This window comes from Acartia tonsa, chromosome 4 (assembly GCF_053477335.1).
Source record: "Acartia tonsa isolate MP-2025a chromosome 4, ASM5347733v1, whole genome shotgun sequence".
Taxonomy (NCBI): Eukaryota; Metazoa; Arthropoda; class Copepoda; order Calanoida; family Acartiidae; genus Acartia; species Acartia tonsa.
The window spans coordinates 2,998,636-3,023,166 of NC_137263.1; the positions used below are offsets into that span (position 1 = coordinate 2,998,636).

Genomic DNA, 24,531 nt, shown 5'->3' on the forward strand with positions numbered 1-24,531 from the left:
TTTTTCAAAAGTCCGGACTTTTCCCGGATTAAACCAATAAAATACGGACTTTTGCTTGTCCGCGGAATTTTTCTACAAAAATCCCGAATTTTGCCAACCCTTGGGGGGATGGGACATTGGGCTGTTTATTTTACTAGTCACTAAAGTTTTAAAATAACGTTCTTATTACTTAACAAATCTGGTGACTTTTATTGAATTTTGATTGGCTGGTTCATTAAGTTGAGTGCCCAAACGTTACAACCACTAACTGTAATCTAGAGAAAGGGTAATTTTGTGTATCATCATTGGGAATGTACATCAATGTATTGGCCATTGTCTTATCCATTAAGATCCTTGATAATTTTTCTTGTTTTTCGTAGATTTAAAGAAAATCCAGGGAAAGAATTGGGTAACCTATCAGCTGACCTGACTCACACCTACATATCCAAGCAAGGGGCAGCTGCTGTCAGTGGCAGCAGCGCAGCTAACAGCTTACAAGCTTGTGGAGGGGCTAGCAGCAGTAACCTGGCTGCTCTTTCTTCAGGAAAGTTTTACAATAATGAATAAGCTATTACATCATCTTTAGAGGCTCGAATGGAAAAGATAGGCAGAGATAATAGCGTAAGACCTGAATCTAAATATAAATGGCCTAAAATTGTCTTGAGTGGTTTGCCGGATCTTAACGGACAAACAAAAAACCTAATTGCTTAAGCAATATAAATATTTACAGTATGGGGAATGCTTTGGCCCAAAACAAGTGCATTTCATTACAATGCACAGTTATGACTTCCAGACAAAGGTCGTGCCATCAAAGGGTTGGTTGTCTAAAGGGCGTGTGACAATATACATCATGCACATCAATAAAACAAGATTTGGTTCAGAGATGCACCAAAATAAGATCTCATGGTGCATCCAGCTATCTTCAGGCTAATTCATTGTAAATTTTCATATTGAATAGGGGCCATATCCCCAACGCCCCCAGCCCCTTCGGACAACGTCATGTTCTTCTACTTCAACGCCTCGAACCTGGCGGTGAAGTCGACAGTGACGGAGGGAAACACCAAGGCCATCATGCTGGCACAAGATTTCATTCAGGAATATATTCGAATTATTATGTTAATCTACGACCCTTTATTCGTCCACAATATTTACAAGTTGCCTATAGTAGAATTTTTCTGCCTTCAAAATTAATTTTAGGTGATAAAAAATAACATTTTGGTTACGAAATGTGAACAAGTTATTAAAAACTTAGCCCTGTAAACCATTTTGCATTTGATTTGAGGTATAGATAATATCTCCATGAAGTATATTGAAAAAAATTCTATATCATTAAATTACCACAGTTAACTGTTCGAAACTGGTGCAGTTCCTCTAAATATGTTGCTGCTAATGAACCATTCCTAGTTTCTTGGAATATTGGAAGGTTGCTAGATCAATGACCACAATAAATAATCCTAGAAACCTGCAATTTTTAACAATCCTTGTTGCCTTAAATGCGCTTATTATAAAAAATATTGTCATTGAAAAAGCATATATTCGAATATAAACAAACATCTGCAGGACCTGAAGATGACGTCTGCCAGCCACAGTGGTGTTGTTGGTGATGGAGAGGGGGAGATTGTTGCCAGGCTGTCCACTGATGAGTGGGTCGTTGTCCAGGTACGTGGCCACGCGTGGATTGCTTCTCTGTTATATATCTTACTACTCTTTTTTGTAATACTAAAATGTACATATGGTATACGTGAATATATTGATAGGGGAAATTTTGTCGTCACTTTAGCATTCTAATATGGACCTCCTTTGTTAGGTAGTAGGTTTCTCCAGAGGGAGGGGATAGGGTAAGGGTGGATGGATGGGGTTTGCTAGCTGAAGTTAATTAAGAATAAACGAAAATGTGGTGACTAGGCCAAGTAAATATATTTCGATTAAGACTGTATAATTTTTATTATTACGTAACATACCGTCAGAAAGACTAAACCTAGTTATAGTATATACAGGGTCATTCAAGAGAAATGATTTTTAAAAAAACTTAATTATGCATAGAAAATAAAACAATTATGTAAAATCCTTTATATATTTGGAAAACATATTATGAGACATTTATTTTTCAAATATTTGAAAATGATTATTTCAACAAATTATGTCCTAAAAACCGGTTTTTCCAAAGGCCATTTTTTCGAAGATTTATTGATTTAAAGGGTGTAAAAAAATTTGCACCTTTTTGAAATTCAAATTGCTTGGCTTGTGTTAATAGTAGAAAAATGTTGCGCATATCGTTGGAATCGTCATAAGCTCTAATTTTTGAAAATATAAGAACCGTTTTTGTGCTTTTTATAGTTTAGGAGCTACGTTGAAAAATTTGAGAAAAAGGTTAAAAGTTTTAAGAAATTGGAACATTTTACCTCGTAGCTCCTATACCATGCGTAGCACTGGAAAGGTTTTCATGTAGTAAAAAAATAGAGCTTATGACGATTCTAACGATATGCATAACATTTTTCTACTATTAACACAAGCCGCGCAATTTGAATTTAAAAAAGGTGCACATTTTTTTTACAACCTTTAAATCAATAAATCTTCGAAAAAAAGGCCTTTGGAAAAACCGGTTTTTAGGACATAATTTGTTGAAATAATCATTTTCAACTATTTGAAACAAAATGTCTCATAATAGGTTTTCCAAATATATAAAGGATTTTACATAATTGTTTTATTTTCTATGCATCAGGGGCGTCCAAGCTTTTTTTTTTGGGGGGGGTAAAAAATTTTAGGGGGGGGGGTAATTCGTGTTTGGGGGGGGTAAAATGGCGCGCGAAGCGCGCCGAAATTTTTTTTTACCCCCCCCAAAATTTTTACCCCGGGGGTAAAATTTGATTGGGGGGGGTAATTACCCCCACTAAAGTCTGTTGGGGGGGGGTAAATACTCCCCCCAAATCTGTTGGGGGGGGTAATTACCCCCCCCAAACTAATTTACCCCGGGGGTAAAATTTTTGGGGGGGGTAATTTAATTATGTAAAAAAAGCACCTACCTAATCTATTAAGTTAATAATAAGTACTATCTTATAACATAAAGTAGTAAGTAAGGTTTATTTGACTATAGCTTCAGATTTCATTACTTTTAATACTGAGTTCTCCTTTTTAGGAAAGCTTCACATAGATCCCATGATGGTTCCACACTATTATAGGTCAATCCTTTGAGTGGTTTTAGGCTATTTTTCTCCTCCCTTTTTACCCTTTAGAAAACACGAGTTCTTAGATGCTAAAGGCGCCACTACTATTCAAATATATAGTAGTATCTCATTCTTTAGAACATAAAAATACAATAATTAACTCACTAACCAATGAACCAATATGATTTTACTTTAAAGTGAAGCGTCTTATAGGTCCTGGTAAGTTTTATAACTAGTTTTGAGACACCCTGACATCCTCCCAAAAGAAATCGCCTATAGAAATTCCTTTTCATTATTTAATGAAATATTTAATTTAGTTAGGTATCTATTTTATGGAATCTTCAGTGCTTTACAATTACATTATAGATCCCCGGGATGGTTTTAGCCCTTATAAAGGCCCAAGCAAATAAAACATGATCAAACTATTAAATTTTGTGTTATCATGGTTAAGAACTGTTTTAACTGGTTGGACAGTAAAATTTTTTTTTAAAGAACATTCAATTTGGGGGGGGGTAAATACCCCCCCCAAAAAATTTTTTTTAAAGAACATTTATTTTGGGGGGGGTAATTACCCCCCCCAAAATGGTTTGGGGGGGGTAAATACCCCCCCCAAAATCGTTGGGGGTGCCCACGGCACCCCCAAGGTAGGGGTAATTTTTTTTTGGGGGGGGTATTGTTCACAAAATTTTGGGGGTGCCAAATGGCCCATTACCCCCCCCCTTGGACGCCTATGCTATGCATAATTAAGTTTTTTTAAAAATCATTTTTCTTGAATGACCCTGTAGTAATGGATTTATTATTACTTGGATTTCATACCAGATTTTCATGTTCTCTTACAAAAATGAAACTCGCAGCTGGCTAAAATGACGATAACTCTTTTTCACCTCCGTTATCCAATCTCCTCCCTTCCTACAGGATGAACGAATTGACCAATTAATGTTTTCTATTTTAGGTTGCCGGGTCTCGAACCATTGTTGTCATCCTAACAGAGAAGAATATCAACCTGATGGACGTGGCTGAGTCGGTCAACAGGCTGATGAAAACCAGTTTTGACAACATCTGTATGCTGTAGTAACGCCGTCATGTGGGACACCTGTCTTCATGAAATTATGCTGGAATGTGGAACACCTGTCATTAAAAGATGTGATAATAATGTTGTTATATGGAACACCTTCCATTACAAACTAAAATTCTGAAACCACATCAAGTTTAAATATGTAAAACGTGTCATTTTATAACATCATATATGCACTGAATGTTTATGAACAATGCTAAATTTAAAGTTTAAGTGATTTGAAGAAAAAAGATCTAATGAAAGTCATGGTAATTATGAAAGAAACGAGTAAACATACAATTATATTATGATTAATAAGAAGATTGATAATGATTTTACAAGTTGTTGATAGGCATAGTCATTCCATCCCTTTTTTATGTAACTCTCTCTTTAGATAGCACCCTTCATTTGAACTCTGTGATATTTTTATCCAAAACTTTAGATCATTAATAATAAAAGTGTAGTTTTGATTTAAAGAAATTTTGTTGATAATAGCCAGGTTTAGATAAATTTTGGAGAGAAAAAACATTTCGTCCAAGTTTTTTAAAATTTATTAAGAAATACTTAGGTAGTTATTTATCACGTAGTATATAGACAGCTTTCCGCTGATATTAAAATAAAAATATAAAAATTGATCTGATAGTTTTTCATTATGTTATCAGCGGAAAACTTTCTATAATGCAATGCGATAAATAACTGAAATAGATAAATTGTGATAAAATAATAGTATTAAAATGATTAAATTGATAATTGATCTGATCATGTATTTATTAAAAGTAATAAATTTTGATATATGAAAATGTGTTATTTATTTCAGTAATTAATAATTTTTATGTTTACAAGAATCGTCATCCAATGTCTTAATTTACTATGCAGCTAAATGATATACTTACCTTATTTAAGACAGGGGTGTATATTCTGCACAAGATTAATTTTTTTCCCCTGCTGCATTTCTTAAATTTTTTTTCCCTCCTGGTTTTTTTCAAGCAAGGAAGGGGTAAAATTGAAAAAAATTTAAAAACTCTTTATTTTATTTATATTATCCCCCCTCCCACACATTGATTTATTTGTTTTTTCACCAAGGATGAGAGAAAAATGGAAAAAAATGTTTTCATTTCTCTTAATTTTTTCTTTTTTCTTCCCCCCAACAACATGTTTTTTTTATTATCACTTTAAGTTTAGCCAGTGGCCTACAGAAAAGGGGGTTGTCAATCGATCTTAAGGGATAAGACAATGGAAGATAAATTAATATACATACCCAATGTTAATAAACAAAATTAACCCTTTTGTAGATTGAAATTATTGGTTGAAAAGTTTGGGCATTGCTAGTTTAAAACAAACCAATCAAATTCTTAATTGCTAATATTTGAATTACTAATAGATATTTATCGCATTGTGTTATAGACAGCTTTCTGCGAATACTAAAGAGTTAGATTAAAACCAGATTTCTAAGCCCCGAATTTCCGGGCTAACTAGTAGGTATCAACTATATTATTTTTATTTTGATATTCTTGGAAAATTGCAATTATTACAATGCTATACATAATTTTTCAGTATGGCTGAGAACCGTTTCTAATCCAGTATAGAATATAAAATTGAAAATGAATATTCTATCGACAACTTTACATAAAACATTGAGCTGTAACGTATAAAAAGGATGACAATATCCAAAAGTAGGAAAGCACAAAAAATCACAAATGACACGGACAAAGCAAGTTATAGAGGAGATATTCAATTCCCATACTATTATTAAAACTAGCGGCTTCACCCCTAGCCTTTATGGGCTTTGCCCCAAGAGGTATAATTACATCTTCTATTACCTATCCAGCAGAAAAAATGCGAATGAATCGCAAATTTTCGCGAATAAATTGCGAATTCGTAAAATTCAGGGGGTGATTTTTTTGTTTTTTGGAAATTGGAGGTGTCCCACCCGCCAAGAAAATAGCCTAAAACCCCCACAGGACCAGTAGGTATATTCCCTGAAAAGTAGAATCCGATCGGTTCAGTGATTACCGAGATCTTAAGGGACGGACGGACAGACATCAATCTACTTTGTATTATAGATTTAATTATATACTTTTTGTAAGGGTTATCATCATGAAAAAATCGGAAGTTTATCTTATATAGCAGCCTAGAAAGTCAAACTTTTCCCCCATTTGATTCAGTTATTGAGTAACTTAGCACCGTAAAAAGGTAAAAATTTGAGAATGGTTATTAATCTGTATAGGATATTGTACGTGGATATATATTGACAGGAGAAAATTTGTCATCAAAATAGCTAGCTAATATGGGCCTCATTTATTGGTCAGTAAATTCATCTAAAAGAATGGGGGTAAGGTTATTATAGCCAACTGCGAGTTCTACTTTATCAGAGTACATGGAAATATGGTGCAACATGCAAGTAATAATATATCGATTATTCTGTCTTTATTTAGGATAAATGAGACTCTAGCTGTACATCCAAATTTCAGAGTATGCCAGAATGCATATGAGCGCAGTTATATATATTAAATAAACATATCTTTATTTAGGATAAATGAGACTCTTGCTGTACATCCAAATTTCAGAGTACGTCAGGATGCATATGAGCGTAGCTATATATGAAATATATATTTATTTAGGATAAATGAGACACTGGCTGTACATCCAAATTTCCGAATACGTCAGGATGCATATGAGCGCAGCTACATCTATCAAATTGTCGCCACTTCCCAGGAATTTTACAACACGTTTTTTTTTCAAAATGTTAAAAACAAGGATTACAACATCCATTAAAGCGAAGCCCTTAAATCAGAAGGAAGAACAAACGAACAATAACTGTGGTAGAGTGTCAGAAGCAGAACATTATTTAATTCATTAAGTCTAATACATAGATTTGATTTTTTAATTAAAGTACAGCTTTGGGTACCATAATAATTTACAGTCCAATGTCCCCTCCCTCTCTGAAAAAAACGTATAAAACGTGGATAAAAATTCAGGAGCCTCGAAAAAAATCCTCTCTTCCTCTCCCTAAACCCACAAAAATCACCCGATCGTAAGTATTCATTTTTTAAAGTCGAAGCTTTTCTATAACAAGTGTCTTACGTACGTCGATACGTCCATACATATTTGGGTTAGCACTAATCGTTAATATAGACATGCTATAATTGTTCTATCAATTTCAAACTTTGCATGAGGAATCCTTTGTTGGTGCAATATTTTAAGCGAAGCATCTATGGATTCTATATGATTAAGTCTTAAAAATATAAGTATATATTAAGTATTTTGAATTTACGCAATTTTGTCGTTTCTTACCGTTTAAGCACTTCGTTTTTATGGATATTTTCATCTTTGTTAAGTAAATATTAAATATTTTAGACTGAAAGCCAATAACCGAAGCATGGGGGCTTATAACAGCCTTCTTCCTGTTCAATTCAGTGATTTATATCTTCAAGTAAGGTAAGAGGACTTTGCATTTAAATAAATTAATTTGCAGTGCTCGGTGACCGTTAAAGCCACCTTTTAAAGTCTTTTAAAATTCAACCTTTCACAATTTTAAAAGTCAAAGTCAGCTGGAAGTCTAAACCTGACCTAAATATTGCAATCCCTCTTTTGAAATTACTTTTCAAAGCATTTAAACGGGTTTAAATTTGAGGCTTCTCAGCTGCCGAGCCCTAGTAAATAGAATCTTGTCCCCAAAGTTTTATAACAACGTTTTCTTCTTCGTTAGCTCAACAATTTCGGGACTGTTAAATTTAAATTGGTTGTTTCATTGAGTTGAGTGTCCAAACGTTTTAACCATTAATTGTAATCTACAGAAGGGAATTTTGTGTATCATAATTGGGAAAGTACATCAATTTATCGACCATTGTCTTATCCCTTTAGATCCCTGCATTTGATATATTTTGTTTAGAGAGTCTGAGTTTAATTATGATCAAATGAGTGAGGCTATGTCTATTATGGAGGGAACCCACAATTTCAAATCTTTCTGTACAGCTAGGGGACATTTCCACTATGGCAAGGAGGAAGGAACTGATAAATATATTTCAGTAGTAAGTATTGAATTATCTCCAACTATATTTTTGTGATATTCTAAATTCTGTTAGTTTAAGATTAGCAACCAACCCTTTTTATTGTTTATTACGCTAGTCCTTAAAGTTTAGTAAAAACATAATCTTATTCGTTGGCTTTACAACCGTTTCTACCTTTAATTGTAATCTACAAAAGGGGTAATTTTGTATATAATCATTGGGGATGTACATAAATTTATCGGCTATTGTCTTATCCCTTTAGATCCCTGTGTACACTGGCTTAGAATTAAATTTTTTCTACTTTGGTTTGTTTCAGAGGCGACGAGAGGAAGAATTTATAAAGACAATGTTTAATATAAAAGTTGAATCAGTAGGCTCTCCATTACCTAACCTACCTCAGTTTCAACACTTTAAATTCTACAATATTCACATCAATGGCAATGCTTTTCTTCATAATCAGGTCAGTCAGGGATTGATTGATTGGTTAAATGATTGATTCATTGATGAATTGTTAGATTGAATGAATGATTGAAAGATTGATTGAATTATTGATTGAATGATTAATTGAATGATTGATTGAATGATTGATTGAATGATTGATTGAATGATTGATTGATTGAATGTTTGATTGAATGATTGATTGAATGATTGATTGAATGATTTATTAAATGATTGATTGAATGATTGATTGAATGTTTGATTGAATGATTGATTCAATGATTGATTGAATGATTGATTAAATGATTGATTAAATGATTGATTGAAAGATTGATTGGAAGATTGATTGAATGATCGATTGAATGATTAAGTAAATGATTGATTTAATGATTGATTTAATGATTGATTGAAAGATTGATTGAAAGATTGATTGAAAGATTGATTGAAAGATTGATTGAATGATTGATTGAATGATCAGTGGGCTCTCCATTACCTAACCTACCCCAGTTTAAACACTTTAAATTATATTTACATCAATGGCAATGCTTTTCTTCATAATCAGGTCAGTCAGGGATTGATTGATTGGTTAAATGATTGATTCATTGATGAATTGTTAGATTGAATGAATGATTGAAAGATTGATTGAATTATTGATTGAATGATTAATTGAATGATTGATTGAATGATTGATTGAATGATTGATTGAATGATTGATTGAATGTTTGATTGAATGATTGATTGAATGATTGATTGAATGATTTATTAAATGATTGATTGAATGATTGATTGAATGTTTGATTGAATGATTGATTCAATGATTGATTGAATGATTGATTAAATGATTGATTAAATAATTGATTGAAAGATTGATTGGAAGATTGATTGAATGATCGATTGAATGATTAATTAAATGATTGATTTAATGATTGATTTAATGATTGATTGAAAGATTGATTGAAAGATTGATTGAAAGATTGATTGAATGATTGATTGAATGATCAGTAAGCTCTCCATTACCTAACCTACCCCAGTTTAAACACTTTAAATTATATTTACATCAATGGCAATGCTTTTCTTCATAATCAGGTCAGTCAGGGATTCATTGATTAATTTGAGTGATTCATACATTGATGAAATGATTAAAAAAATATAAGACTTAAACCATAGGAGAATTATTTTTAAAAATTTTATTGAGCCTCACTGATTTTAGTGAGCCAGTGAAGAAAAAAGTTTTTTTAAGAATTCACCTCAGTTTTGTTTTGATATCCGTGTAAAATTGTCTGCAGTACTGTGCTATGCATGATTGTTAAGTATGGAGGAGAATCGATTCTAATTCAGTGGATATCAATCGGTTACTTTTGAAGCTATACTGGACAAAATAAACTTTAATTTCTATAGAATTATTGTTTATTTTGTTCTTATATCTTTGCTGCTTATGGAAATAAATTGCCTTGTTTAGATAAATGGATTTATTATTACTTGGATCTTACACCAGATTATCATGTACTCTAATTAAGTGAAATTTGTAGCTTCAATCCCCTCCATCCATCCACTTTTGCCCCATACTTTTCCCTTCCTTTTGGATGAACGAACTTACCAATAAATTATATCCATGTTAGCAACCTAAATTGACGAAAAATTTTCCCCTGTCATAATATCCACGTATATATTACATCCATTTTTTAGATTCGAAGAATGGTTGGTGCTGGTCTGTGTGTCTGTGAAGGGAGATTAAAACTTGACTCAATATCCAGAATGTTGGCATATCCAGATGATGGATATCATAACAAGGTGATATCCACGTCATATTAGAGACATTAAGATCCCGAAGGGAGGCGACATTGGGCTGTTTATTACACAAGTCCCCAAAGTCTTATAATACATATTATTAACAACTTTAGACACTCTAATTGAATTTTGATTGTTAAGTTCATTAAGTTAAGTGTTCTTATTCGTTGGCTTTACAACTTTAGGGACTGTAGGGCAATTTTGTGTATCGTCATTGGAGTTGTAGATCAATTTATTGGCCATTGTCTTGTCCATTTAGATCCCTGCATTAAGAAACAATTGTGATTTCCCTCAAAGTGTCAGTTGAGCACTGAACCCCTCAACCTTTTTTTAAAATAAAATTGAAAATAAGGCAGGAGATGTCCTTTACCTATTAATCTCTGTGGTTCTCAAACCCAGCGGTTCTACCCAGTACCCAATAAAAACTAACATAATAATTATTTTTCTTTTTTAGGCGCGTCCGGCCGAACCCCACGGTCTATTTCTGGTGGACGTAAAATACACCGAGCAAAGTATGCAGGGCGCTACACATGAGTATAACCAAATGCCCGTACAACCACTAGAGGAAGATATCAACATGTATGTAGTGGGGCAGCATTTACAGGGCGCCACTGGCCAGCCAATAGACAATTTTGTAGATGACGCTTAATTTTAGTTCAGCTTTTCCAAAAATAAATTAGCTCAAAGTGACGTTAAAGTTTAAGGGCGCCGTTTATGAGTTTAACTAATCTACAGCTGTACATCTCTACACAAAACACACACTGCCGAAGAAAGCATCTCTAAGATTGAATATAGAATTTATGTTGCATATTTTGGAGAACGCTAAAAATAAGATTTACGCAAATAACAATTTTAATCTACCACAAAATAATGGATATAAATATAGAATATTCTTGGATATTATGACGGGAAAAATTGCAGGCTGGCCACAAACATACTATTTCCACTATTTTTGCATACTATGCAAACTATTCCAAAAAAATATGCTATTTCCACTATTGTCCAAAATTGCATACTATTTCCACTATTTCTTTGGATTTCAGATAAATCTTCAATTTTTCAGGGATAAGGGATGGGAAACGTAAGAAAATATTATTCCAGGCCTATTTTCCAACTAGGCCTAAAAAACTAGTTTCGGGATGACGCAGTAGTTAGATTTGAAAACTATGAACAATGATGAAATAGCTATTATATGAATGCAAAGAAAAAAAGTATAGAATAGAATTCAGGTAGTTGATTTCACCTATCATAAAATATAATAAAAACTTTTCAAAGAACCAATATGTTAGTGGCTTTAAGGAAATCCCGTTATTACTTTGCCAAACCCCCCCCCCCCCCATTTAAAAAAAAGTTTTTTTTGAGATGGTTAAATCTGATTTATTTTCAAACATTTTAAGGGGGCCGGGGATCTACTTCACCCCAAAATTTGTATATAGAAATAAACACCGCTTTAGCTCCCCAGCTTTAATATAAATTAAGTAGAATTGAATAAGTACATGGGTAACATTCTATCAACTAATTGTTCCATAGGTAGCAAACATATAAATTAAGAATTTAAAAAAAAATTTATTTTACGTTAAATATTAACAGAAAAGTTCAATTAAGTGTGCAATAATTTTTACCAAAATTAATGAAATTTTTTTTTAACAAAACACAGTACACTTTTATTTACATATTGAACTGGTATGTCGTGTCACGTGTGACGAGTCACCACATTTCTCCCCCCCCCCCTTTTGCAATTAGATGATAGGGTTGATTTATCAATTACATAACACTTGTTGCTTCGCCCCTCGCCTCAGGAAAATAGCTTAAAACCAACCAAGTTTTTTATGAGCTTAGCTGAAAAGTATAACCGATTAGGACCAACATACTTTTGGCTTTAGAAAAACAAACTTACCTACTACTTATATTATAGGATAAAAATTAAACTAAAAATAATCGTTCATAAAATTGTGGCTAATCTTCCTTTGAATCATAATTAAATCATACTGACAATAATTATAAAGTATCTAACGGTTTCGGACATCATATAATGCAGTTTGAAAACAAAAGGACAACTTTAACATACCTAAATTATCGTCAATAGCTATCCGTTACGTACGGACGGACATACATGAGAACCTATTTATAGAAAAGCAGCACTTAAAAAAACTCCCAGCTGTAGTAAAGGTAAACAATATACTGACACTGAACATAACCTGTCGCGACAATATATTGACGTAAAAAGTATAAATTGAACATACACAACTTGAAATAGCGCAGCTACTGTCTATATGAAAAATGTTAAAAATGTTACGTACTTTCTAATCATAGATAGGCTAGTTTTAAGAATTTAGAATCAATTGTATACTATTGGAATGTGTCGATCTACTTTAAATAAATATGCCATATCTAGTATATCAGTTTTATTTCAGTATTTAATGTTATCGCTGCGCTACATACTTTTGGACCGGATTGTCCTATATATGAACAACAAGGATGACAATATCCATAAGTAGCGAGGCACAAACAAAAAAATAAGAATTTAGATATTAGTTGTTTAAAGCATGTATATTAGGAAAAAATTACGAAACCTTTTCAACATTTGTTTTTAATTTCTTAATATTTATATTTCAGTACTATGACTACAGACCGACGGTCAAAGTAAATTACACACTGGATGCTTAAACCAACGGGAAATTTAATTTTGATATATTTAACTACAAAAATTTTTAAAAACGGACCATAAACACCAAAGATAGGAGGAAAAATGTGAAAAATATAAAAATAGCCAAAAACCTTCAAAAAGGCAGTCTGACCGCTATTGATGTTTTCTTGAAACGACAGGAAATTTAATTTTGATATATATAACTGAAAAACTTCAGAAATCGGGCCATAAACACCAAAGGTATGGAGAAAAATGTGAAAAATACAAAAATAGCCTAAAACCTGCTTAAAGGCAGTCTGACCGTCATAGTTGTTTTCTTGAAACGACAGGAAATTTAATTTTGATACTATAACTGAAAAATTTTTGGAAATCGGACCATAAACACCAAAGATATGGAGAAAAATGTGAAAAATACAAAAATAGCCTAAAACCTGCTAAAAAGCGGTCCTACCACCATTGATGTTTTATAGTTAATTGTGCTCCTTAATAATGGGAATGTTGTCTAAAAATTTCAGCCTTTTATCTTTTATAGGAGCCGAGAAAATCACGTTTCCCCCAAACTAAGACATACAGACAGACGGACATTTCAAATTACTGATAGCTAACCAACATTTTAAGGCCCTATAGTGTTTTAAATGCTTGCTATTTCATACTATTTTGTTTAAAATGCATACCATTTCATACTATTTTTTAAAAATTTGCATACTATTTTTAAAAATTTTACATACTATTGCATACTATTTACTTTTTTTTTGCATACTATTTTATGCTATTTTGAAAAAAAGTCTGTGGCCACCCTGAAATTGTCGCCAATTTAGCTTGCTAACATGGAACTCATTTATTGGTCATTTCGTTCATCCAGTAGGAGGGGAAGGGATGGGGTAAAGGGGATGAATGGGGGTTCCGTTATTTTAGCCCGCTGTGAGTTTCACTTTATTAGAGAACATGGAAATCTGTTGTAACATCCAAGTAATAATACATCCATTCACAAAATAATTTTAATATAAATAGTTATTATGATCTCAAATTACTTACATGTGCTTAATTATTAATAAAAATCTGTGATTTTTTATAGTTTCATCATAAAACATATTTAAGTTTTTTGTTTAAATAAATATTTGTTACTTATTTTTTATTTTATTTTTTCAATTTCAGATTTAAAATATGCTTTTGTAAGTATGTGTTTTTTTTTATTTAAATAAACTTTATTTGAGTGTGTCAGCCGTTTTTAACAATAAGTTAACAAAATTTAAAAATCGGCCTGTTTTAATGGACGTACGGACTTTTTGGTAACGATTATAGAGTTGCTATGTTTCCTAATTGTATCTACCTAACTGTTTTACGAATCATCAAAGTCATTAAAATCGATAGGACATTTGTACCATGTCTCAATTAACGAAAAGAGCTGACTGTTACGGACGGACTGACCCTAATAAAAGAAAAGCTTCGCTTTTTAAAAGTTATATATTTATTTGTTGTTCTTTTAATTAATATTGCAAGAAAAAAAAATACGCTTTAGCTAATTGCTTTCTAAACAATATAAAAATCAAACTATATTTTACTTTAAAGAAAATAGTCTTAAATCTTCAAAGATAAAAAATCAGTATTTGGTTGCTTCTTACTTTTAGAGATCTTAAACAACAAACAGACAGTGTTAAAAAGTATGGAAATAATAAGTTCAAAGTTTATCTAAACATATGATTCATAAATTATTTTTGTTTTTAGATTCTAGTTTGTTTAAAAACATCGCATCAGAAACATTTTGATTTTGTAAAGTACATTCTTTGTGAAAAAGTAGTATGATGTTTTTGTCTTGTTTTTTTTTTAACCCGCGACTTTGGCGTACCAAGTAGCTCATCCGCTCGTTGTCGGGGAGGTTCTAATCTCAGCCAAACATCGCGTAATTACAAAAGACGTTAAAAACTTTTCTTATTGCTGCTATGTCAGGTGCGCGACATAAATATTCAGAGCAGGGAGGATGACTTGCCAAATCATTAGCATGCACAGTTAGGACTTCTCAGACAAAGGTCGTGCAATCAAAGAGTTGGTTGTCTGAAAGACGTATGACCATATAACCATGCACAGCAATATTTTATTTTCATGAGCTTCGCTATTTCTAAATGTGTTGTTGTTTTCAGAAAATGGAGTATGTTATAAAGAAAGTGTTGGAGAAAAATCTTCTCAATGATGACCAGCCTTCAGTGGTAGGTCCGTTTATTACACTAGTCCCCAAAGATTTATTATTACGTTTTCTTATTCGTTGGGGACTTGTATTGAGCTTTTATTGGTTTGTTCATTAAGTTGAGTGTCCAAAGCTTTCAACCATAAAATGTAATCTACAGAAGGGGTATTTTTTTGTACATCAATTTATCGACCTTAGATCCTGGGTAGGTCTTAATTTACATAAGGACCTATAAGAAGCTACCCTGTAAAGAAGACAGACACATGGATATCCTGTTACTTTATTATAAGGATATTTTTTTCCAGGAATTATTTGATGTTGACTATTTGAATGGGCGGCTTGACAGTCTGCTGGAAGCTTTTCCTGAACCCTTCTTTGAGCATGCTATGGCCGTTAAGGCTAATCCTTTAAGGTAATCTATAATACAAAGTTGAACGATGTTTGTCTGTTTGTTTGTAACGAAGGATCTCACTATCCGCTGAACCGATCGAGTTCTCCTTAACAGGGTAGCTTCTAATAGGTCCCGGGAAGGGTTATAACTATTTTGGGGGAAGGTATCACCACCCTCTCAAGAGAAATCGCCCCTAGAAAAAAAATCCCGCCTACCCCCCCCTCTAATTTTTTTTACTAAAATTAATAATAGGGGGGGGGGGAACACTTCCCCTCCCCAGAATTTTTTTTACTTTTTTAAAAATCGAAATTAAGAAATTGGGTTATCCAACTCAATACCCTCTCAATTGCCCCTATAAGGCCTCTAGGGGGCGTAGCCGCTATAAATAATAACAGAGCTGTTATTGTTATCAATAAAGAAAAATGCTTACAATCTATATTGATTATAAACTCTGAAATTTTGGTTCAAATTTATTCTAAGCTCAAACAATGGCAACAAGAAAACAATATTGAAATTGTAAATCTTGTACCTCTCCAGAGCACCACAGCTCGAGGCCTAGCTGGTTTTTATTTAAAGAAAAAAAATCTAAGCTTCTTAAGTTCTTGGAATCTTGTATTTAGAACCCACAGTGTTTAAAGTTATTGTTGGGGCATTAAAGACTTTTCTATATACTCCTTGACCAGAGGTGGATTTTAAAGCCGTTGCTACAGAAGACAAACTCTACAAAAGACCAACGCCAACAAAAGTCTTGTAGAGTTGGTCTTTTGTAGCAACGCCATTTTAAAAACAATTAGGCTCGCTACTCGCTGGTGAGGCAAAATTATTTTTGTGGAAAAACCTCCAAAATTGCATAAAAAAATGTACAAAAATTAGATAAAATCATAAAAGGGTTATTAACATAAGATTTTGTTTATTTCATGTAGATTTTTAATGCGATTTTGGAGGATTTTTCACAAAATAATTTTGCCTCGCCAGCGAATAGCAAGCCTAATTTATTTTAAAGAATCCATCGCAGGTTTTTAACTGAAACATCCCAATATTTAGATGTGTGATGGGCATAGCTAGAGACAGAGGATTGGGGGCGGAATGTGCCAGCTTACAAGAGGCTAAACACGCCCTATCATTAGGTATAACTTTTTCACATCCTCTGCGTCATACTAAAGACTTTGAAAATGTATATACTAACTGTAATTGTGTATAAATACCAGGATTTAAAGGGATAAGACAATGGGCGATCAACTCATGTACATCTCCTATTTGGACATACAAAATTTTACCTTCAATAGATTAAAATTAGTAGTTGAAACGTTTGGACATTCAACTTTAAGAACTAACTTAATCAAAATTCAATATAAGTCACGAAAGTTGTTAAACAAATGAATAAGAATACCTTATTATAGAACTTTGGGGACTAGTGTAATAAACAGCTCAATTTTCTTATTGTGAAATTGATTGAAATACAATATACTTTCAAGACCAATAAAAGGTTTATATTTTCAGGATTTGCTGCCGCCAAAGTTGTATATGACTCCCCCGTGAAGACTGTCAAAGAACTGAGAGAAGCTATAGATCTTGGGTTTCATACTAATCTCGACAATGAGCTTGAGATTCAGCAAGGTTTCTATTTTATTTCCAGTATGGTTTCAAAACCGATTGATATCCGCTGGATTAGAACCGGTTCTAAACCCAACGGAAAAAATCATGAATAGCATCATATTACAGACAATTTTCCACAAATATTAAAATAAAAATTATAAGATTAATACCAGTTTGTTAGCCTGGTTTTAACCTTCCGCAGAAAGCTGTCTATAATACGATACGATAAATAACTAATACATTTTCTAACCATTAACGTGGTGGGATTGTTCCATCACTGTGTTGCTATTAGTCTAGTTAAAGAATTATTAATCTAGACTTTTTATATTTCACAAGCAGCTACGCCCCTAGAGACTGGGAGATAAAGACAACCCCCCTTTACAATCTTAGTTGAAAAAGAAAAAGGAAAAAAGTATTGTAAGGTGTTGGTTTATTTTTTCTAGGGGTGGTTTCTCTTTGGAGGGTGGTGTTACCCTCCATCAAAATAGTTAAAAATCTTCACAGGACCTTTGAGAAGCTATCGATCTAGCGAGATCCTTTGGTACAGACTGATATCCTATTACTTTTATATATTTACTAGTGGCTACGCCCCTAGAAGCGTTTTTTTGAGAACTTACACTGTAAAGGATAACCATATAAGTTCAGCGGTTAAAGATATAGGCAGATGCATAAAGATCCTTCTACTTTATTATAAGGATTGATTAAATTTCCTATTTAGTTGCCGACTATCTGAAAGAGTACCAAGGTGAGCTGCCAGTGATTGGCCTGCGTATAAACCCGGTTGTGGGTGCAGGGGATATTGCCATGATGTCGACAGCTGCCAAACAGTCCAAGTTTGGCCTCCCGCTGCTGGAGGACACGCAGGATAGAATCGGCAAAATATTTAAGGTAATTCGACAATCGATTTATTATTACTTGGATGTTAAATCATATTTTCGTGTTCTCTGATAAAGTGAAACTCGTAGCTGGCTAATTACTTGGATGTTACACTAGAATTTCATGTACTAGAATAAAGTGAAACTCGTAGCTGGCTAAAATAACGATTCTCCTATCAACCCCATTTACCCCATTCCCTCCTCCTACTGGATGAGCGAGCCAACCAATAAATGATGTCCATATTAGCAATATAAATTGACGACATTTTTTCCCTGTCATAATATCCCCGTTTAATCTATATCCTTTCCCCTGACAAATCTCTGGGCACGTCACTAGAATAGATGATATTTTTTCTAGGATAACAGCTGGTTAACTGGAGTCCATATTCATGTTGGCAGCCAAGGAGTTCCAGTTGACAAGTTTGTCGCAGGTTAGTGTCAGGGATCTGAAGGGATAAGAAAATGGCCGATCATTCACAAAATTACCCTTCTGTAGATTACAATTCGTGATTGAAACGTTTTGACACCCAACTAAAGGAACCAACCAATCAAAATTTAAAGTTCCCAATTTTGTTAAGCCAACGAATAAGAAAACATTATAATAATACTCATACATTGGGGGCTAGTTTGATTAACATCCTAAAGTGAAACTTTTAGCTGGCTAAAATTACGATACCCACCAAATCCACCCCCTTTACCCCATACCCTCCACTCCTACTGGATAAACGAACTTACCAATTAATGAGATTTATATTAGCAAGCTAAATTGACGACAAATTTCCCCCTGTCATAATATCAACATAAATTTATCCATTATCAATTTATATATTTAAGGTTGTGAAAGGTTGTTCCAGTTTGTTGAATATTTAGAAGCACTAGTTCCAGGAAAATTATGAAAATTATCTCAAAAAGTAAATATCAAATACCTACTAGTTATTTATCGCTTCGTATTGCAGACTCCTTTCCACGGATATTAAAATTTATAATTTATAAGATTAATACCTTCGGCCCCTCAGGAAAACTGCTATTATTATTCGTAAAAAAAAATGTCTGTGATGTGGTACGATTAGGGATGACAATCCGTTAAATTTTTGGACCGGATTCGGATTCTTACAAGAATCCGTCCAAAAAAGGCGGATTCCCGCGGATTCCGGTTTCTTATTTTTGGCGGATTCCGGATTCGGATTTCGGATTCTAGCAATATTTTTAAAGGCTTTTTTTAAAAATAAAAAAAAATAAGTTCTACATATGTGCTAAAAATTTATTTTCTTGGTGTTCTCTATAATTCACTTCCGAGATGATAATCTTTGCCTTCAAAAAGGCGGAGTTGAAAGAAAAAAACTCAAGACGCTAATTTTAGCCTACCAATTAAGAATCCGAATCCGCTCTTAAAAAACGGATTCCGGATTCAGATTCCAAAATTGCTTAAAAATTGGGCGGATTCCGGACCCCGGATTCGGATTGCCAACCCTAGGTACGATACATGATTTTTCAGTATGGCGCGAAAACGGTTCCAATCCAGCGAATATTAATCGGTTTTGAAGCCATACCTGCAGGGAAAATAATGATAATTGATTAAATATTTGGGTAACAGGTCAGATAAAAACAGTGGATATTGGGGGAGGCCTGTCCACCTCCTATAGACAGACAGACAAACATCCTGTTACTTTTATATAAGGATAATTGACAAAATATTGGATTATCAGGACAGATAAAAACAGTGGACATTGGTGGATTTCTTTCCACCTTATTTAGACAGACAGAAAGACATCCTGTTACTTTTAAATATGGATAATTGATAAAATATTGTGAAAGCAGGTCAGATAAAAACAGTGAACAGATAGACAGACAGACATCCTGTTACTTTATATAAAGATAATTGACAAAATATTGGATTATCAGGACAGATAAAAACTGTGGACATTGGAGGAGGCCTGTCCACCTCGTATACAGAAGATAAAGAACCAGAAGAGTTCACCTATCAGCTATACAGAACTTATCTGCAAGAACGGGTATGAATTTTCTAGCATTATTAGCAGGGAGGGAAGGAGGGGACATTGGGATGTTGATTACACTAGTTCCCAAAGTTTTATAATTACGTTTTATTATCTGTTGTCTTAACAACCTTTGGGATTTTTGTTAAGTTTTGATTGTTTGGTTCACAAAGTTGAGTGTCCAAACTTTTCAACCACTAACTAAAATGTACAGACTAGGTAATTTTGTGTATCATCATTGGAAAAGTATATCACAGAATTTGGCAGATCTTTGTTATAGGTCCCCATGATATTTAGCGGGAAATACCGTATTGTCACAGAATTTGGCAGATCTCTGTTTCTGAAAGCTGGCACCAGTCTTACCAGAGTTCAAAGTGTTAAGGTAATATTATTCCAGTATGGCTTCGAAACCGATTATTATCCGTTGGATTAGAACCGGTGTCAGCCATACCAAAGAATCATTTATAGCATCAAATTACCCACAATTTTCAACGAATATTGAAATAAAAATCTGTTTTTTTAGCAATGGATTTCGGCCTTTCGGGGCTAACAAATCTGGTTTAAAACCTATATTTTTTAGTTTCATATCCGCAGAAAGCTGTCTTTAATAGGATGAGATAAATAACTATTCTGCTTTTATTATGCCTTTTTTTCCGAAAGGTTTTTCCAAATTTCTACTTTTTCAATCAATTAAAATTTTTTTCAATGCTTTCTTGTCATTTTATTGGTCCATGGGACCTCTGAAACAATAGTCTGCAAATACAATAGATATAATGATATAGATAACTAATATATATTAAGGAATGGATAGAGGGCCAGAACTCTATTATATTGACCCATCTTAATACAAATACAATAGATATAATAATATAGATAACTAATATATATATTAAGGAATGGATAGAGGACCAGAACCCTATTATATTGGCCCATCTTAATGCAAATACAATAGATATAATAATATAGATAACTAATATATATTAAGGAATGGATAGAGGACCAGAACACCATAATATTGACCCATCTTAATACAAATACAATAGATATAATAATATAGATAACTAATATATTTTAAGGAATGGATAGAGGACCAGAACCCCATAATATTGACCCATCTTGGGACAAATCAGTTTCCTAGGGAGGTGTATCTGCCCCATATTTGGAGACACAGGTTTTTAAAATACTTCTTTTTGTAGGATTTAATTGTAAACTAGCGGCTTTACCCAAGAACATCAAAGCTTTTTTCTTGTATGGTGGGGGAGGGGGGGCTAAAAATTTAGGGTTTTAAAGGTTCTAGAGGATAATCTAATGTATTTTGAATTTTTGAAGGGGGGGGAATGAGGGACTTAAAAGTTTGAGAGGGTGATAACCCCTCCCCCCCGGACCGAGTTCTCTTAGAAGGTTGGACATATAAGAAACTTCATTGTAAAGGAGCACCATATCGGTCTTTAGTTAGTTAAATCTTTTACTTTTATTTTAATATTCTGCTTCATAAAGGAGAAGTTTTTTTCTACAATTTTGGTCGTTTAGTCAGCTTTGTTAATTCAAGTATGTTGGAAATGTCCTTACTATTTCAAATTTTATATGTTTATTCTTGTAACATTTACGTTTAATTCAGCGTTAATGTTCGTCTGTCTAATAAGTTGAGCTTCGCTTTAACGGTTGTTATGATCCCTGTATTGACATAGATTTTCCCTGTACACCGCGGATGGAGATAAGAAGGAGGGGAACGAGATCAATGTGGACATAGGAGGTCCTCTATGCTTTCAGGTATGAGGTCTGAGAGGACAAATTCAGGGAGGGAGGGGACAATGGGCTGTTTATTACACTAGTCCCCAAAGTTTTATAATTACGTCTTCTTATTCGTTGGCTAAACATCTTTGGAGACTTTTATTGGATTTTGATTGGTTGGTTCATTTTGTTGGATGTTCACACGTTTTAACCACTACCGAAGGGGTAATTTTATGTATCATTATTGGGGATGTACAGTGTACACCAATTTATCGCACATTGTCTTTCCCTTTACGTCCATGGAAAACTATGGGTAATTAATTAATTTTATTATAGGGTGATTATCTTGCGAAGGAGGTGTTACTGAGCCATCCAACAGCTGGAGATATACTGGCAGTACACGATACTGGAGCTTATACAATGTACATGTATTGTTATAGGGTGATTACCTAGCGAAGGAGGTGTTACTGAGCCATCCAACAGCTGGAGATATACTGGCAGTACACGATACTGAAGCCTATACTATGTCAATGTATTATTCTAGGGGGATTATCTTGCGAAGGAGGTGTTACTGAGCCATTCAACAGCTGGAGATATACTGGCAGTACACGATACTGGAGCTTGTACTATGACTATGTATTATTATAGGGTGATTATCTTGCTAAAGAGGTGTTACTGAGCCATCCAACAGCTGGAGATATACTGGCAGTACACGATACTGAAGCCTATACTATGTCAATGTATTATTCTAGGGGGATTATCTTGCGAAGGAGGTGTTACTGAGCCATTCAACAGCTGGAGATATACTGGCAGTACACGATACTGGAGCTTGTACTATGACTATGTATTATTATAGGGTGATTATCTTGCTAAAGAGGTGTTACTGAGCCATCCAACAGCTGGAGATATACTGGCAGTACACGATACTGAAGCCTATACTATGTCAATGTATTATTCTAGGGGGATTAGGTGTTACTGAGCCATCCAACAGCTGGAGATATACTGGCATTACACGATACTGGAGCTTGTACTATGACTATGTATTATTATAGGGTGATTATCTTGCTAAAGAGGTGTTACTGAGCCATCCAACAGCTGGAGATATACTGGCAGTACACGATACTGAAGCCTATACTATGTCAATGTATTATTCTAGGGGGATTATCTTGCGAAGGAGGTGTTACTGAGCCATCCAACAGCTGGAGATATACTGGCAGTACATGATACTGGAGCTTGTACTATGACTATGTATTATTACAGGGTGATTATCTTGCTAAAGAGGTGTTACTGAGCCATCCAACAGCTGGAGATATACTGGCAGTACACGATACTGAAGCCTATACTATGTCAATGTATTATTCTAGGGGGATTATCTTGCGAAGGAGGTGTTACTGAGCCATCCAACAGCTGGAGATATACTGGCAGTACATGATACTGGAGCTTGTACTATGACTATGTTTTATTATAGGGTGATTATCTTGCTAAAGAGGTGTTACTGAGCCATCCAACAGCTGGAGATATACTGGCAGTACACGATACTGGTGCTTATACTATGTCTATGTACTGCAGGTAATCATTTTAGAGATTTTATAGTACAGAAACAATAGGGGTTCACCCCTCTACACACTAAAACACCCCAGAGCGCATCAATTACCAGTCAAAGGACTTTAACCATATAGAATGATGGTTATGTAGAGCATTATAATATAGGGGATGTATACACTGAAAAATCATGTATACCATTGTGTTACATACAATTTTCCACAAATATTAAAATAAAAAACATAAAATTCCTACCAGTTTTGTTAGCCATGGCCTTAGCCACTCGGGGCTAATAAACTGGTATTTATCTTATATTTCATTATAATATCCGTAGAAAGCTGTCTATAGTAAGATGTGATAAAAAAACTCTTAAATTTAGGTTTAACTCAATATTGGCGAGTGGTATATACGGCTACAAGAAAATCAACGGCGAAATTGAATTGGAATGCTTTAAGCCAAGAGAAACTTTTGAAGAATGTATGCAGTTCTGGGGGTTTAATAAACCTAATCAAATTAATTAAAGATTTGGCCGTTTACCTCTCAGTACCTCGTCGAGCAAGTACCCCTCCCCTATTAAAAATAAATTTAAAATGGGGGGGGGGGATTGTTTGTTGAGATAGGGCCATTTTGGGTACAAGGTAGTAAAGTAGGGTTAGGGCACCCCTTCCCCCCAAATTTAGTATAGAAGGGGAGGGGGGGATTAATTCTGTGCCCGCTAGGTACTTTGAGGGAAGGCACAAAAAATTTATTAATTTAGTCTAGTTATGTATCTAGTCATTTAAAACTTTTTTCTTATCTAAAAATGTTTGTATTTCCAATTAAATACATCTACGTTTTAATAGTTCAAGTATTAGTAAGAGTTATTTGGGTAGTATTATTTTTATTATCTTGTTCTGAACTTTTCAACCTATTCTTTTAATCTACAGAAGGGGTAATTTTGTTTATTATTAACATCAATTTACCTCCACAATCTAAATATTTTTACAGTATGGATTTGAAACCAATTGACACACGCTAGATTAGTACAGATTCTCAGCCAAAGCAGTATTGATGGCCATAATAATTTCATTTTAATTTTCTCGGATTACTATAGGACGATGCGATACATAACTATTTATTATACCGAAAATTTCTCAGTTG

The 24,531-nt window shown here is 33.8% G+C and overlaps 4 protein-coding genes across 8 annotated transcripts in view; all 4 read left to right on the forward strand.

Annotated features, from left to right (window-relative positions):
- Ccz1 (vacuolar fusion protein CCZ1) overlaps positions 1-4,997 on the forward strand; it is a 10,257-nt gene extending 5,260 nt beyond the window's left edge. For both annotated transcript variants that reach the window (XM_080155705.1, XM_080155704.1), the window contains 4 exons: positions 360-521; positions 936-1,071; positions 1,537-1,638; positions 4,096-4,997. In XM_080155705.1, coding sequence (XP_080011831.1) covers positions 360-521; positions 936-1,071; positions 1,537-1,638; positions 4,096-4,215 — 520 coding nt within the window. In that variant the 3' untranslated portion in view covers positions 4,216-4,997. The remainder of the gene's footprint in view (positions 1-359; positions 522-935; positions 1,072-1,536; positions 1,639-4,095) is intronic.
- The window catches only part of LOC145318149 (tRNA pseudouridine synthase A-like), a 16,494-nt gene extending 9,522 nt beyond the window's left edge, over positions 1-6,972 (forward strand). Inside the window, exon 6 of the mRNA XM_080159497.1 lies at positions 6,819-6,972. Within this exon, the coding sequence (XP_080015623.1) occupies positions 6,819-6,972 (154 nt within the window). The remainder of the gene's footprint in view (positions 1-6,818) is intronic.
- A 205-nt stretch (positions 6,973-7,177) lies between these two features.
- LOC145318177 (tRNA pseudouridine synthase-like 1) lies at positions 7,178-11,345 on the forward strand. The gene is made up of 6 exons (XM_080159525.1): positions 7,178-7,231; positions 7,555-7,635; positions 8,090-8,228; positions 8,524-8,667; positions 10,332-10,436; positions 10,888-11,345. Exons 2-6 carry the CDS (start codon positions 7,577-7,579, stop codon positions 11,080-11,082), a joined length of 642 nt encoding a protein of 213 aa, XP_080015651.1. The 5' UTR covers positions 7,178-7,231; positions 7,555-7,576; the 3' UTR covers positions 11,083-11,345.
- Positions 11,346-15,157: 3,812 nt separating this feature from the next.
- On the forward strand, positions 15,158-24,396 carry LOC145315688 (diaminopimelate decarboxylase-like). Of its 4 annotated transcripts, none has more exons than XR_013878117.1 (14): positions 15,158-15,284; positions 15,568-15,674; positions 16,698-16,780; positions 17,154-17,270; positions 17,968-18,137; positions 18,483-18,555; positions 18,959-19,006; positions 20,024-20,136; positions 20,399-20,500; positions 21,195-21,289; positions 21,807-21,888; positions 23,110-23,288; positions 23,393-23,418; positions 23,771-23,884. XR_013878117.1 is itself a non-coding variant. In XM_080155708.1 (14 exons), the coding sequence occupies exons 1-14, from the start codon at positions 15,201-15,203 to the stop codon at positions 23,910-23,912; spliced, it is 1,317 nt and encodes a 438-aa protein (XP_080011834.1). In that variant the 5' UTR covers positions 15,158-15,200; the 3' UTR covers positions 23,913-24,396. The 4 variants fall into 4 exon arrangements, 3 of the variants coding, with proteins under 3 accessions (XP_080011834.1, XP_080011833.1, XP_080011835.1); XM_080155708.1 differs by lacking the exon at positions 23,110-23,288 and adding an exon at positions 22,290-22,310 and having other exon boundaries at positions 23,339-23,418; positions 23,771-24,396; XM_080155707.1 differs by lacking the exon at positions 23,110-23,288 and having other exon boundaries at positions 23,318-23,418; positions 23,771-24,396.
- Positions 24,397-24,531: the final 135 nt, after the last annotated feature.

Excerpts from the sequence above, each read along its gene's own strand:
- LOC145318177 (XM_080159525.1), top strand. The coding sequence starts at position 7,577 with ATGGGGGCTTATAACAGCCTTCTTCCTGTTCAATTCAGTGATTTATAT. Across the intron at positions 7,636-8,089 it reads GATTTATATCTTCAAGTAAG|AGAGTCTGAGTTTAATTATG; the intron begins GTAAGAGGACTT and ends TATTTTGTTTAG. Across the intron at positions 8,229-8,523 it reads CTGATAAATATATTTCAGTA|AGGCGACGAGAGGAAGAATT; the intron begins GTAAGTATTGAA and ends GGTTTGTTTCAG.
- LOC145315688 (XM_080155708.1), top strand. The coding sequence starts at position 15,201 with ATGTGTTGTTGTTTTCAGAAAATGGAGTATGTTATAAAGAAAGTGTTG. Across the intron at positions 19,007-20,023 it reads ATATTTAGAAGCACTAGTTC|CAGGACAGATAAAAACTGTG; the intron begins CAGGAAAATTAT and ends ATATTGGATTAT. Across the intron at positions 20,137-20,398 it reads GAACTTATCTGCAAGAACGG|GTCCCCATGATATTTAGCGG; the intron begins GTATGAATTTTC and ends TCTTTGTTATAG.